At 31.0% G+C, this 15,758-nt stretch overlaps 3 protein-coding genes and 1 pseudogene across 5 annotated transcripts; 2 read left to right on the top strand and 2 right to left on the bottom strand.

Annotated features, from left to right (window-relative positions):
- Window positions 1-166: 166 nt before the first annotated feature.
- Window positions 167-820, top strand: LOC148194159 (auxin-induced protein X10A-like). The gene has a single exon (XM_088097784.1). It carries the CDS (start codon window positions 309-311, stop codon window positions 591-593), a length of 285 nt encoding a protein of 94 aa, XP_087953910.1. The 5' UTR covers window positions 167-308; the 3' UTR covers window positions 594-820.
- A 1,385-nt stretch (window positions 821-2,205) lies between these two features.
- On the bottom strand, window positions 2,206-2,979 carry LOC124833129 (indole-3-acetic acid-induced protein ARG7 pseudogene; annotated as a pseudogene).
- Window positions 2,980-3,251: 272 nt separating this feature from the next.
- Window positions 3,252-4,077, top strand: LOC148194158 (auxin-induced protein X10A-like). The gene has a single exon (XM_088097577.1). It carries the CDS (start codon window positions 3,541-3,543, stop codon window positions 3,823-3,825), a length of 285 nt encoding a protein of 94 aa, XP_087953703.1. The 5' UTR covers window positions 3,252-3,540; the 3' UTR covers window positions 3,826-4,077.
- Window positions 4,078-10,621: 6,544 nt separating this feature from the next.
- On the bottom strand, window positions 10,622-15,004 carry LOC124833122 (nuclear transcription factor Y subunit A-10-like). 3 transcript variants are annotated; one of them, XM_047307514.2, is made up of 7 exons: window positions 14,917-15,004; window positions 14,346-14,447; window positions 13,906-14,222; window positions 12,327-12,436; window positions 12,169-12,234; window positions 11,584-11,724; window positions 10,622-11,452 (listed from the first exon to the last, which is right to left on the bottom strand). In XM_047307514.2, the coding sequence occupies exons 3-7, from the start codon at window positions 14,165-14,167 to the stop codon at window positions 11,039-11,041; spliced, it is 993 nt and encodes a 330-aa protein (XP_047163470.1). In that variant the 5' UTR covers window positions 14,168-14,222; window positions 14,346-14,447; window positions 14,917-15,004; the 3' UTR covers window positions 10,622-11,038. The 3 variants fall into 3 exon arrangements, with proteins under 3 accessions (XP_047163470.1, XP_087953133.1, XP_087953132.1); XM_088097007.1 differs by having other exon boundaries at window positions 14,863-14,929; XM_088097006.1 differs by lacking the exon at window positions 14,917-15,004 and adding an exon at window positions 14,714-14,841.
- Between the last annotated feature and the right edge of the window lie 754 nt (window positions 15,005-15,758).

Here is a 15,758-nt window from a genome sequence, read left to right as displayed (position 1 = left end):
TGCATCTAACTTAATGTGCATTGTCACTTTCTTAGAAGGTAGAATGTGGGGTATGGCATGCATTCTCATTAATCCATGAATGAGGTCTCTAAGACAATACCATGTGATCTCTGTTCCTCCTTGGACCCCATCATGGCCTTGCCAAAAATCATTCAGAGTTCTCATTAGGGACTATATATACACTATTGTTTTGAATCATCAAGCAACCGAAGTCATTTGCATTCTGAAGCAGCATAATTCCAAAGTTTCATCCTCACAGCGAGTTGACATCACACAACATACTTTTTGTTTGTGAGAGCAATAAAACAATGGGTTTCCGCATCCCAGGTATTGGTAGACAGGGATCGTTTTCAGCATCCAAAGCAACTCGCAAGGGAGTTGAAGTCCCAAAAGGCTATCTTGCAGTCTATGTTGGAGTTAACATGAGACGCTTTGTGATTCCAATATCATTCTTGAACCAACCTTCATTTCAACATTTACTATGCCAAGCTCAAGAAGAATTTGGATATGATCATCCGACGGGTGGCCTCACAATTCCATGCAAGGAGGATGAGTTTCTAACCATCACTTCTCGCCTGAATGAGCTGCTGTAAATCAAGCTATGATAGAAACTAGGATAGATTACTTGAGGCAAATTTGTACAGAAGGAACATTCTTTTTTATGAATATTTTCCATCCCTGTATAATCCTAGAAAAGCTGGAAATTCTGATAAGAATGAAGATGTTAGGACTAGACATTTTTCATAAACACTTTTTATTGCTTTTGCCAGATCTCAACGAATTCTAATATATACAACATTATCATGTTCAGACCAGACAATTTTTCTCCTTTCTTGTATCTCTTTTATACTCTGTAGATGCTTTAGTGGTTGACAGTTTCCATTATTAGTAATTGTTAGTTATGTTTTGCTTATATCTTTTAAGGAAGTGGGTGTGTATTTTGATGGTTGTTGAGTGTTTATATTTTCTCCTCACTGTGAGAGGATTCATAAATCTTTTGTGATTATTTATTGTGAGATAGTATCTAGGTTTCTTGGCACCAAGAAACTTAATAATTAGTCCGACGTTACGGATCAAAGATACGGTGAGATATAGAGAGCCACATGAGTGTAATGGAGAGACTTGTGATGGAAAATGTTCGTGCAATTGAAGAGTCAAGAGAGGAAACTCGAGCCAATTTCCAGAGGCTTAGTGACATGAAGAAGGAATTGATGCGAAGAATAAAAAATTTGGAAAGAGGTTCTGAAGGAAGTAAAGGTTCTGTGAATGGAGACAGAGCAGGAGAAAGGGATGACACTGAGGAAGTAGAGGTACTGCAAATTGTGTAGAAAATTTAAAAGGAGGAATATATTTTGGGGTTAAATTGTTTTCTCTTTTGATTTTTTTTTTCTAACTTTCTCTACTACATTCAAAACATTTTAAATATTGAGAAGTAACTGTTAGAATGCTATAAGTTTAATAAGAATTACATAAGTACTACTAAATACTCTTAAAAGCTATTTAATAAACACTCAAACTCCACTGAGTATTTATGAAAATATCAGCAAGTTGATCATTGGACTTGAAAAACTCCAATTTTACATCTTCTTTAACTATTTCATGATTAAAAGATGTTTGACTGTTATGTGTTTTGTTCTTCCATCCACTGTAAATTGGTTGCTTGCCCATAGCAATGGCTGTTTTGTCATCACAGCCAATAGTTAGAACATCTTATTTTCACCAAAATCTTCAAGTATTCTCTTCAATTAATTGCAATTGCTTGTTGGGTTGCCAAGCTAGTTGAAATATATCCAACTATTCTAGAAGTATGAGATACAACTTGCTGCTTTTTGCAGACGTGAAAATATACCTAAGCCGTGTGAAAGAATATATGTGAAGTGTTTTTCATACTATTCATGCATCTAGCCCAATCACTATCACAAATGCCAACATACATTGCTTCAGTCTTCTTGACATAATTTATTCCATAGCTCAAAGTACCTCTTAACACCCTTCTTGCTTCACCTAGATGGATATCACTTGGATCCTTCATGAATGGAAAAAGTAACTTCTTGCAAGCATGATGATATCAGACCTGCCTTAAATTAGTGACCTAAAATAAATTAGCATCACAATTCTATAGTTTCTAGCATTAACTTTCCTTCCTCCAGATTCTTTCTTTAGAAAACTGGAACACTAACTAATAAGCAAAAACTCAAAAGGAGATGGTTGAGCAGTCGAGTTCATTCTCATTGAAGAAAAAAATTACAGACTCTGATTTTGCCGATCCGATGATATTTCATTTCTCAAATTCTCAAGAGACAACTTTACAAGATGAGAATATTCCTATTTTACAAAAGTGTTACTACTAATCTATGTCAGCCTCAAAAAATGAGATCTATTGTCCATTCAAACAAGAAGTAATATGTTGGAAGACATATTCGCTGCAAGGAATTGTGAGGCCACCCATGGGATGATCATATCCAAATTCTTCCTCAGCTTGACTCAACAAGTCTTGGAATAAAGGTTGGTTCAGGTGTGATACAGGAATCACAAATCGTTTCATATTCTCTCCCACATAGACTGCAAGGTATCCCTTTGGCGCATCCAACACTTTTGAAGATGCTTGATTTCTGCCAGATGAAGTCCTTCTGATACCGGGTAAACGAAAGCCCATTGTTGTATTAACCGTGTGAGAAATTCGAGAACAAAAGGGTTTTGAGAAATTCTTAAAGCTAAGTTTTTGAATTTTGAATGCTTTAGGATGTGAATGATCTGTGTTGGTTCTAAAGGTGTGCAGCCATGAATTATATATAGAGATAAAAGGCTATCGGAGAAACCACTTGATAGATGAATTATTGATTCAGGAGAGATATGAGACTGGAATAATGGGGCCAAATCATAGACAAGTTATATGGTGTTGTCTTCGAAATAGAAACATGTATCGTGTTTAGTATGTTACAATTATTAAGGGCAGTGTGCAAATTTCACGCATTGTTGTTAGACTTTGGCGTCCATAGAAGTTGTGGCTCATAGTTTCTCATCACACATTCAATGTTGGTCGCCACTGCTTCAGAGTTATCTCAATCCTCAACATTTACAGGTTGCTTATTTCACCCTTGTGTTAGTTGGTACATGAAAGCTGCATATATCAACAGCATAATAGTCTCATTTAAATAAACATGTGAGATGTCTGCAGTATGTCTACTACATGTCTATCAATGAGTGAACAAGAATAAGGTTTCAGCTTTGATGTTGTATCTAACTTATTGCCACTTTCTTAGAAGGTAGAATGTGGGATATGGCATGCATTCTCATTAATCCATGAATGAGGTATCTAAGACAATACCATGTGATATCTGTTCCTCCTTGGACCCCATCATGGCCTTACCAAAAATCATTCACAGAGTTCTCATTAGGGACTATATATACACTATTGTTTTGAATCGTCAAGCAACCCAAGTCATTCGCATTCTGAAGCATCAGAATTCCAAAATTTCATCCTCACAAAGAGTTTGACATCACAGAACATATTGTTTGTTTGTGAGAGAAATAAAAACAATGGGTTTCCGCATCCCAGGTATTGTTAGACAGGGATCATTTTCAGCATCCAAAGCAACTCGCAAGGGAGTTGAAGTCCCAAAAGGCTATCTTGCAGTCTATGTTGGAGTTAACATGAGACGCTTTGTGATTCCAATATCATTCTTGAACCAACCTTCATTTCAACATTTACTATGCCAAGCTCAAGAAGAATTTGGATATGATCATCCAACGGGTGGCCTCACAATTCCATGCAACGAGGATGAGTTTCTAAACATCACTTCTCGCTTGAATGAGCTGCTGTAAATCAAGCTATGATAGAAACTAGGATAGATTAGTCGAGGCAAATTTGTACAGAAGGAACTTTCATTTTTTTGTGAACATTTTCAGAATTTTTCATGTCCAATTAAAGCTGGAAATTTTGACTTGAATGAGAACGTGAGGACTACACATTTCCATGAACATTTTTTGGTGGTTTTTCCAAATCTCAACCAATTCTAATATGTACAACATTATCCTTTTATGTTAAGGATAGACAGTTTTACTGTTTTTCTTATATCTCTTTTACGCTCATTTATGTTTTTTAGCACACATGAGCTGTTCATCTAAAGGCTCACAGACATAAAAACATATGGTAACAACGCACAACACAATTCCCTTTATTACAGACTGAGTTTCACAACCATAAAAAAAATGGATTGGTAGTTATCTGTATTTATTTTTTGCTTTCTCATGTTTAAAGATACTGTACAAAGATGAAACCAAAAGTTTTATAGATTCAAAACTAGTTAAGGTAAAGAGGAAATAAGCTGAGAAGATCCGATACAATTGATGCATATTTCTAGAAAGGAAAGCGAGGCAAACATTTTATATTATGTTCATAGACATAGAATACTTAAATTACAAAGAGTTAGTTTTGTGAGAAGTTTTGCTATTGGCTTATTATAATCCTATCTCAGCCTGATCAGCAAAGGAAAGATTCGTTTTTTAATGCAGTAAACTTTTTGTTGGAAACAATAGTGTCAAAAATTGAGAAGGAACGAGAAAGTTAAAAAATTTCTTGCTGCATCTCCATACTTTCTTCCTGCACCTCGGTAAGAAAAATGAAAAGTAAAATTTGCCCTCGTTTTCTTCCCTTCTCCTTCCCCATGCTACCTCTATACTTTCTTCCACCTCCAGCCCATCTTCTTCTTCCACCTCTGCCCCATCCTCTTCTTCCACATCCGCTTCCACTCCATCATTCAGATCTTATATAATTACATTTTAAATTTCAGATTATATAATTTAAAATATAAATAATTAAATTTTAAATATATAATTTAAAATGTAATTTTTTTATTTTTAACTACATGTAGTACAGTTTTTTTATATTATATGGCTTTTTATATTTAGAATTATTTCATTTCAAAAAGATTATATAGTCTAGAATTAAAAATAATAAAAAATTGAAATTTTAAAATATATGAAGATATAGAAAGAAGTGTTGGAAGTGAAGGAAGAAATGTTCCAAAATTAAATGGTACAAGATAAAATACCAATAAATTTAATTTAACTTTTTTATTATAAGTAATGTCAATTGAATTATGGTCATATATATATATATATATATATATATATATATATATATATATATATATATATATATATATATATATATATATATATATATATATTGTTGTGAATTTAAAATAATTGAGCTGAAAAATCATATTTATTTATTAATTGATAACTAATATATAGCCTTATAGAGAAGACATAAAAACTGAAACCCACATTTTATAACTTATTAATGTGGAGAATAATTAGGAAAACATTAGATAAATCCTTAAAAGATTTGGATTATTCAAAGCATTAATTAACAGACTTTTGAAATCTAATTTAAATCTATAATAAAAACTTTGTATTCAGTTTATATTTGAATCGGAACAAACTGTTAATAAATTTGGAAGCTTCACAAAATGATCAAAGCTTGAATGGTTTGGTCATTATGTGTGTGACCTATTATTGAGTATGACAAAGGACTAGTTTTACGGTTTCATTCTTTGTGAGCTTCCAAAAAAAATAAAATTTGATATCTTTATGCTTGCTACGACCATAAAAAATTGGATTTTTTAAGAATTCAATAGGTGAATTATTATTGCAGAAAATCATTGTGCCATATGTTATGAGATGATTAAAATCAATTAAAATTTTCCTTATTCAAATGGCTTGACAGGAACATAACACGGTAACTACAAACTCAGCTTCAGGTAGATAAAGTGATTATTGGTGGTTTCTTGGTAAGAAACAACACCTGAACTTAATAAAAAAAACATAACCTGAAATACTTTCCCTATCATTCAAATCTCTAGCATAATCATGGTCTGTATAAGTAACCAATTCTCAACTCCTACCTTTCTGCATAATATTCCAATTTTGAAAGTTCCTTTTATATATTTCAATACTTTTTTAGCAGCTTGGAGATGCATTTCTTCATGGTGCTCTATATATCTGCTTAAAAGATTGACAACAAACATGATATCAGGTGAGTAACAATTAGGTACATAAAAGCTGTCAATTAGTTGCTTGTATCGAGTGTGTCTAATCTAATTCCATTTTCATCCCTTCATGAGTTTGCACCCTGAAACAATTGGATTATGGATTGGATTTCACTTATTCATATCAAGCCTTTCCAACATTCCTTGGGCATATTTCTTTTAACAAATAAAAATACCTTTTTGACTTTGTAGGACTGTACCAAAAAAGTATCTCATTTGTCCAAAATTTGATATATCAAAATCATGAATAATAGAATTTTTAAATTGTTCAAACACATGTTCATCATTGCTCGTAAAAATAAGATCATCCACATAAAGACATACAATCAAGGTTGTATCTCCATCTCCAACTTTAATAACAAGGTATGCTCACAAGGACATTGACTAAAACCTTCCTTGTCAAAGAAGATATAAAGTCATACTTTGTTGAGGAAGATTTTAGGTGATTTCCTTATAACCATACCCTCTTTATCAAAGTTGAAGATGAAGGTAAAATCTTGATTATATGTTTCTATGTTGATTATCTTATTTTTATGGGCAATAATGAATATATGTTTGAAGAATTTAAATATTTTATGATGCATGAGTTTGATAAGTCATATATTGGAAAACTGAGATGATTTCTTGGCATAAAAGTCCTGTAAAGTAAAAAAAGGTATTTTTGTTTATCAAAAGAAACATCCAAAAAAAAGTCAAAAATGTTTGATATGAATAAGTGCAATCTAATTCATAATCCAATTATTTTAAGGTACAAACTCATGAAGGACAACAATGAAATTAGAGTGAACAAAACTTAATACAAGTAGCTAATTGATATCTTAATTAATCTAACTGCATACTCTTCCTAATATCATGTTTGTTATTAGTCTGTTAAGCATATATATGGATCATCCCACAAAAATGTATCTCCAAGCTACCAAGAAAGTATTGAGGTATATAAAATACACTTTCAAATTTAGAATATTCTAAAAAAATTCAGGAATGAAGAATATAGAGACAACAATTATGCTAGATATCTTGATAACATCCTCTTTAATATGATATTTTTTCACTTTCAAAAATTGAAAGAAAAAAAAAGTTATAGTTTAAAGTGATGGTCGCCAATATATTTAGAATGAGATAATCATTCAAATAATTATAAGGAACATTAAATATACAAGTTCTTTTTTTCTAAGCAACGAGGAAAGAGAGATAGAAGTTGGGGATTGACATATGGGTGGTGATCCGATGCAGCAGAGAAAGGGAGAAAAAAGCCCAGATCGAAAAAAAGAAAAAAAAAACACCATTTTTTTTCATATTTGTCTCTATAATTGTGATATCTTATCATTAACCTAAACTCCCATTGTAACAATAATTTTTGAGACTTTATATATCATTATATTTTGATTTTTTTTCATTTTTTTAATCCACACAGTTTACATTTATTTTAAAAAGTATTATATTTAGTATTGATTTAGTCTATACTAAATAAAATATAATTTTAATATTAATTTAATTTATATTTGTTTGACAGATTTTAAAAAAAATGAGTGTAAATAAAAAGGATGGTGTAAATGAAGAAGATGAGGGGATGAATGAGATCTGAGTGAATGATGAATGTAAAAAGATTTATAAATACGAATAAAAATATAAGTTGGAAAGATTTATAAATATAAATGTGAAGATATTAAGAGAAAATTACGAGTGATGAGATTTTTCGTATTTAAATCTAAGTAGTTAAATTTAAAATAATTATTATCAGGAATGGATTGATAATAATATATAACTTAGTTAATGTTCAGTTAATGTCCACAATATTATCACGATCCAAATCTACATTAACTTTATTTATTATTAATATTTATTTGAGTTAGAATAATCGTATTTTTGATATTTATTTTGGTTAACTAGAATAATAATATTATTTATTTATTAAAAGAATTTAAAAATAATTGTATGTTTTTTTAAATAACTTTTTACGTCTTGTTAAAAGTAGTCAAACCGATTCTATTAACATATGATAACTGAAGCGCTACAAACAAACATCTAAGGCAATAGAAATTAAGTATAAGATAGAAGCAGAAGAGAGCACAACTGAATGGACCTAAACTCTGTTCTAAGGTCCATACCATAATAATTCATAAAACAAAATTTAATCCTTTATATTTATTTTATAATATTTTCAAACAGTAATTTTACAGTAGTCATAAAAGAATAACGTAATCTTTATATATCCAGAAAGATTTTTTGTCCTCAGTCTTTTAGAATATAAGAAATGTTTAAATTTAAAAGAAGGTAGTTATACGTTTGTAATAATTCAAATTGGATTTTATGAATTCAAGTAAATTCATAATTAATCATTTATATTCTTAAATAATTTTACATTTAGGTCTAAATAAATCCTCTAACGTATTATTTATTATTCACAAAACTTATACATAAAACTATGTTGTTTATCAATATATTAACATTGAATTTAATTTACTCAATGCGTTGGTCATCAATAATTTTAGAAGGTGAAAATAATATATTTAAATTAAGCATAATTTTAGTACTTAATTTTCAAGTAAAATTAATAAAGTTCATTTTGCTAAAGCATATCACTTTACACTGTTTGCATTCTTTTGTGGACAAGAGGACGAAGATGTCACGAAATTGGTTTGTGAGAGATTATTTTAAAAAAATCGTATCATATAACATATTTTTACACTTGACACATGATATAAGAATAAAATTATCATAAAAATATAAAAGTTTATATTTTTTTTTTTAAAAAAAGTAAAAATAATATCAAATAAATATAAAAAATTCAAGTACGTCAAATAATCATTTTTCATTCTTTTATATCAAGTAAAAATGAACTTTCTATATAGGAAATCATTTGATGAATTTAAAATTAAAACATTAATATTTCGAAAGATGAAAAAAATATATTTAAATTATATTTTACCTTAACTCCAAAACTATATAAATAGTAAAATTGTCATTTTTTATCAATTTCTCCAAATTCAAAATAGTATGGATAAGACTTCTCTTCTTAATTCTCTTATAAAAAATAAATAATATAAAATATTTACATTCTTTTTGGTGACCAAAGATATTTACTCTTAATTATGCTCTTAGAAAAGAAAATTAAAAATTAGTAAATTTGGTAACGAGATCGAAACCTCTTATAAACTCTGTCACTGTTTATTTATTGTCGAAAAACTAAACTTCCATGATCCATAGATCTCAACTCTCTAATAAAGGGTTGGAGAGGAACAATTAATATACATAATCACATTTATTTAATACTATATTTTTTTTAAAGCATAAAATTTACTCTTTTTTGATCATTTTATTCTTATATAATCATTTTATTTTTATAACATGTATCAAATGAATGGAAATAAGTCATCCTACTGTTCTTCTTATTGAACAATAAAAACAACAAAGCTAAACTAAAAATAAGAGAGCGACCGAAGACATTTTAAAACTGGCTCAACAATACTTTGAAACAGATTAAAAGCCATTTCAACCCTAAATTTTTAAAGTAGGATTTTGTTTTGTTTTCAAAACTATATTTAAAAACAGAAAATTAAAACTTACCACCATCCCAGGCATAAACTCTTTGGTTGACATGCTTATATTATTTTAACAAAATAACTTCAAATTTTTAGTTGCCTTAATTAAACAATATAAGATTTGGCATTGACTCATTTAACACATATTTATAATTTGGTTCTCTTTTTTTACTTATGATTTTTCTATAAATATTATGTGTTTATTTATTTAGTATTTTATATAAGATTTTTCTATAAATTTTTAGTTGCCTTAATTAAACAATATAAGATTATTTAATTAAGTCTCAAAATCTTTAATACGGAGGAATAAAAAAATCTTTAAGAATGAAAATGACAAATTTTCCTTTTGAAGATACTTTATTATTACTCGTGTAAATTTTGATTCTTAAAAATATCATTTATAAATTAAATATATATATATATATATATATATATATATATATATATATATATAATTTGTTTTAAAAGTATGTTGTTATTATTATTATTATTATTTATGTATATAATACATACAGTTTGCAATCAATATAATACTCTCAATTCTATAAAATCTATGTTTGACTTATTTAACTAATAGAGTTCAATCTTTAAACTTGAACTAATTCATCAAATGAGTGGATAACAAGATTCATAACATTATTAGAGATGAGACAAGAACTTAAGCATGACCAAAAAATTCAGTCCTATATTCAACCTAAAAAACCAAAACATGCAGGAATACTTTGAGATCCCGTGGGAGAATCAAAACCCTAATCACATCAGTAAAAGGATTGAACATTTTTTTTAAAACAAAAGGTTAACTTTCGTGACAACTGGTTGGGAGCAAAGAACAGGCTAAATCATTTCCTGCATTACTATGGGTTTCTACCAGCTAATTTGGCCTAAGCAACTTCAAAACCACACAGAATAATTCAAAATAGTTCAGAAATATTTAAGAAGCATGTGAGCCTTTCATTCAAAGCCACATAAGAGTTTGGTTATAAATCTTGCATGCTACTATGACATACCTATTCCCTTCTAGGCTTAGCCTCCCAAAACAATGTTTTATTTTTCCAACTAATGTCACAGTTCGGAGTTCTAAGATGCATATTACACAGCTCCACACAAAGTCAGAAATTCAGAACCAAACTAAAAGCTTGCACTCACTCAGAATTAACGTTATTTAGCACAGACATCACGTAGACTGCATGGCCATTACCATGTATAATACATCCATGTCATGGAAGCCCTTTGCAGAATCTGGTGAGCCATGGATGAATGGCCTAAGCTTAGCCAAGAATGGTTTCCCTAAATCAGATAGAACGAAGTTTTCCAGAACTAAATTTGTCACAATAAACACTAGAAAAGTGCAAGAGAATTTCTTCATCTGGTCTTTTTCAAGGGGCGTGTTCGGTGCAACATCACACCAAACCCACTTGTTCTCCTAGAAAATCAAACACATTAAGCCCATCTAGTGGGCATGCTAACACCATTTCCACTACCTACCAAGTTAGTTAACGAATGGACAGAAGATCCAAGAGGATACACAGGAGATCCTAGAGGAAGAACCGAAGATCCAAGAGGATTCACAGAAAAGCCATCGAAACCTTCCCTCGAAAACATGCTATTCACTTCTGTACTAGACATGTTTGGACTGCATTCATCTGTCTCCATTGGTGAATTTATTCCAACATCAGATTGCAGCATTTCAGAACTCTGAGAGGCGCTGGACAGAAATTGTAGGCCACCCATGTTATTCACTTCAGAATCATTTCCACCATTTCCATTATTGGAGTTTCTTGTGTTCAAGAAACGACCACCATTTCCTCTTGGTCGCCTCATTGCATGTAGATGGCGTGACTCATGCATGTAAGGCTGCAAGACAAACACGAATCGTATTAACGAAAAGAAAACTGTTTCACGAGTATTCAGACATTACCAAACGTTGTCTTTCGAGTATCATCATATGACAAAAAGTTTTGGGATGCCCACGCATATGATCATACCTTGCGACGTTTGATGAGTTTATTCTCAAGAACAGCCTTGGCACGTGACTGCCTTCGTCTGATGATTCCATGGTACTGCTTAGCATTCACGAAGGTTGGTGCATCATCAGATGCCATGTTATGCGGAAGCATTATACGTCCCTAGTTTATTAAATATGGATGCATACATATGAATTAATAAACAGTGAAAGATTACAGAAGGTGAACAAATGATAACTTCTTTTATTAAAACGATAATGCTGATGCATAAACTATGCTGGAATCATGATTATTAAATGATTTTTAATTTTGAGATCTCTCTTTCTTCTGGAAGAACTAGCTTATTCACCTTGCCCTTTGTTTAGAACCTAATGTATATCTAGGGTATGCAGACATATAAACCCAGTAACACATTCTACAATTCAGTTATTACATTTAAAGACTATGTAAGACTTTCATAAACATGGATAGATAATTGTAGGAATTGATTTCTTGCTTTTTCATATGTTCATACACTGCAGAGATAAAATAATTCCCATTTAAGCATGTTAAAAGCACTAGACTTGATTTATTTAGATTAGGAAACTGATTGAGGTAAAGACAAACCGAAATTTGAGGTCCGTAAGCTGAGATCCCACAGAATTGCTCCATACAGGGATATGGTGCACACATCTAGGAAGGAAAACGTGCCAAACATTTTAAATTATGCCCAGCAGAAATAAAATAGTAAAATAACAAAAGGGTAGTTTTGTTAGAGGTTTTACCATAGGCTGATTAAACCCTATGTCGAAATTGTTGGTGGGCTCAGCAAGTGATGGCTGCAGTCCTATGGCTGGCTGAGGATTTTGGGCATCGCCTAACATTTTACATTCATCTGAAGAAGAAATGTATGATTAGCATAGGAAAATTCCAAGCGTTGAATGCAACAAAATTTCTCACTTAAAAAAATTTAAAAGGGAAAAAGAAGATATTTCAGATAAATAGAAAATGTTAAGGAAGGCCTTAAAATGCATAATCTCATTTTTGTCAGCAGGTTAAATGAGAGTGATGTAACTTTTTTTTTTTTCCTGATAATATTTTTACAGCTCTTTTTAAGATTAAAGCTGTTTAGGTAACTTTGGAAACAGTACTAAAAGAGGGGGGAGAAACCACTGTGCCAGAATTGGCTCAACAATCAATAAATGGTCTTCGCTCTGAAGAAGTCATAAGTGCAATTTCCTTTGCTTTCTCTGCGTCTGCTACAGTGAGTTAAAAGTCTGAGTGAATGCATCGCATTAATGCAGCCTCTGCCCTAATGATTATTAACTAATAGCAACCCTCAACTTAAACTCATCTTTGTGTGGTAAACCCTGTAATATAATACCGTTGTACAACAAATTAGTTTCAAGCTTCAACTAATGCTAGGTCAAACAAAATCATCTGATTGGCCATGCAAGAGGTTCTCCAGAGGCTAGTGGACATTTTTTGAAAATTACTTTCCCATTTTTTGTCTTTCACTAAAAGTATACTGATTAGACAATGAGGCTCATAAGGCAGAGAAGAAGCCCCATAAGAGAAACTGTAGACTGTGGAAAAGGTTTTGCCCTCAAAATTCAAGAATGTTTTTAAAAACTCAACTAGATCTGCAGTCATTTTTTCTTAAAAGAAATATTTATTTATTTATTTATTCAGATTGAATATGTAGTATAGGAGTGAGGAAGCCATGCAGAAAGCAAGGAGGGGGGACCATTTCTCCATTTTTTGTCCATGTCTCAAAGCTGATAACCAAAGGTTGATATGTGCTCGCGAGTCATGGCTTTCACTGGAAAAACGTTGTTTTAGTTCGGCGGAAACAATCTCAGTAGCTGCAAGTCCAAGCTTTTTAAGCTGGTTAGAGCCAGAAATTGAATATCAAACACTTTAGATAACACAAAAAATTGAATGAATATCAAAGACTTGGATAACATAGCCTTTTGTTTAAAATATCAGTAACTCCGTAGTTACATTGCAAATTTGGTACTAATTTCAGTGCCAACAGGAACCAAACTCTTTGATCTCTCCATTACACACATACTGTAACTCAAATATATACATGCAAAGCTGGAAATAGTGCATGCAAATGTTTTTTGTTTTGAAAAAAGGTAGACTACCCAAATCTACAGCTTCCCTTGTTTCAGATTTCTCCAAAACAGGCATTTGTGTTATAAGACACCAGTTGCATGTTGCTCTATCTTTTATGAATTGTTATGTATAGTTACAACTATCATAACAATTCATAAGCATTGCAATTTGGTATAAGCAATAGAACCAAATCATGCAATGATGCAACTCTGGTAGAAATACATCAAAAACCAAATTTAATACCTGGAAAGATGGAAAACTGGGTTGCATGTCCTCTATCGATCACTGGCTCAGCTCCTCGTACTGCTTGCTTACCACCAGCAAATGGGTCGATGTAGTTCGAAAACTCCAACGAAAAGGGCTTGTTTTGGCCACAATAATCTCCATAAACTGGTTGAGATCCTAAGCCATTCCACCATGGAGCGGAAGTTCCAGACGACAACTGTCCAACAGAATTGTGAACAATTCCTTCGTGTTCTTTCAGGTAAGCAGTCTGCATCGCCATTTTCAGCCTCCAAACGATGTCTTAATACCACCAGGTTGATAAAGTAAACTACTTCCTGTAAGAAAAGATTCAAAAACAGTTAAAACGAAAAAAAAAAAGTACTAAAAAAGCAATTAAAAAAGAGAACAATTTTCCAACAAAGGCAAACAAAATAACAAGGTGGCATGTCTATGTCTACCTCTAGCTTTCAAGATTCTCTTAGCTCCACGAAGTACCTAAAAACCACTAATCTGCCTCAGATTTCTCCACTCATCGACGCCAGCATCAAGCAAAAGGAGAGCTGAAATATAAAAAAGACAAAAAAGTAAACTTCAATCAGCATAGTATACCAATAAAATTATATAAAAGAAAGCAAGATTGTTGCTGAGATCCTGAACCGTGAGTCTCAAAACAAAACTTTAATGCTTCCAAGTGGAACACGAAGATAAAAATACACAGATATATACAATATAGCAGTTGAAGTTAAAGTAAAGTTTAACAGATTGAGCTGCGAAGACGCATTATCTGGGACGAGGAGGAGCAACTAAAGAAAGGGATAACACTCACTTCTGAGAGTGAGTAGTAAAAGTAGAAGAAGAATAAGTAGCAGCATCGATTTCTACGAAGTAGAAGTAGTAGATGAATCACCACCCCAACAGGTTGGAGTCATGTCGGTACTTAATGAAGCAAAACACACACACACATAGTACACTTACACACAAGAGAGAAGAAGGAGCAAAGTGAGAGAAAGGGGCAAAAAGAATTCGTACATGTGATGTAGAAGTAGAAATCAAATCACCTATGTTCTTTGGTATTGATGGGTCGAAAGGATGTGCCTCCTTTTAGTACTATGTTTTTCCGCTTTTTATTATTTTTTTCATTTTTAGATTAATTTATAATAATTTTATGGGTTTTGTGCTAATATTTTAATAAATAAAATATGAACACAGTTTCGCATTTCAATGCACTCCAAGTTTAAAGTTTTACGATGATGATTTCTTTTCAAAAGGAGACATTACAGGTCCCAGTTTTTATCGGTTGTTAGGTGTAAGAATATGTTTTTACAAGTTTGAAGTCTCAAAATCTCATATTTGTGGTTAACTTTTTGAAATTTAGAATTTTATTGAGGAGTGAAAACACCTGTTTATAGTTTATTATAGTATATAAGTAAATATGAATTTAATTTTACAATCCAATTTTGTAAAATTATCATTTTTAACAAGATTTAAAAGATATATTGTTTGTTAGATTTATTATTCTATTATCTATTGAAGAATTATAAAATTATTTAGTTTCACATTCAACATATATATATATCTTGGTATAAGAGAGTATATTGGAAATTGTACATTGATTAATTAATGATAATACCATTTTAGAATATTGTAAAATTTAAAAGTAAAAAAAACTAATATAAAAATATATATATCTTATTTATCAATGTTACATCATGAAGATATCTATATTTCAAATATAGTGACATTGTGTAAAATTAAAAATTTAGGTTATAAGAATAAAAGAAAATTTCTGTCTTGAAAACCTTAACAATCAAATATGACACTCATTAAAGTATAAAATAAATTAAGACATCATATTATAATTCTTAACTCTT

Source organism: Vigna umbellata, chromosome 8, assembly GCF_029865625.1.
Source record: "Vigna umbellata cultivar VRB3 chromosome 8, Vumbellata_1.0, whole genome shotgun sequence".
Classification (NCBI taxonomy): Eukaryota; Viridiplantae; Streptophyta; class Magnoliopsida; order Fabales; family Fabaceae; genus Vigna; species Vigna umbellata.
Note: the sequence above shows the minus strand (reverse complement) of the source record. Positions and strands in the feature narration are given on the sequence as shown.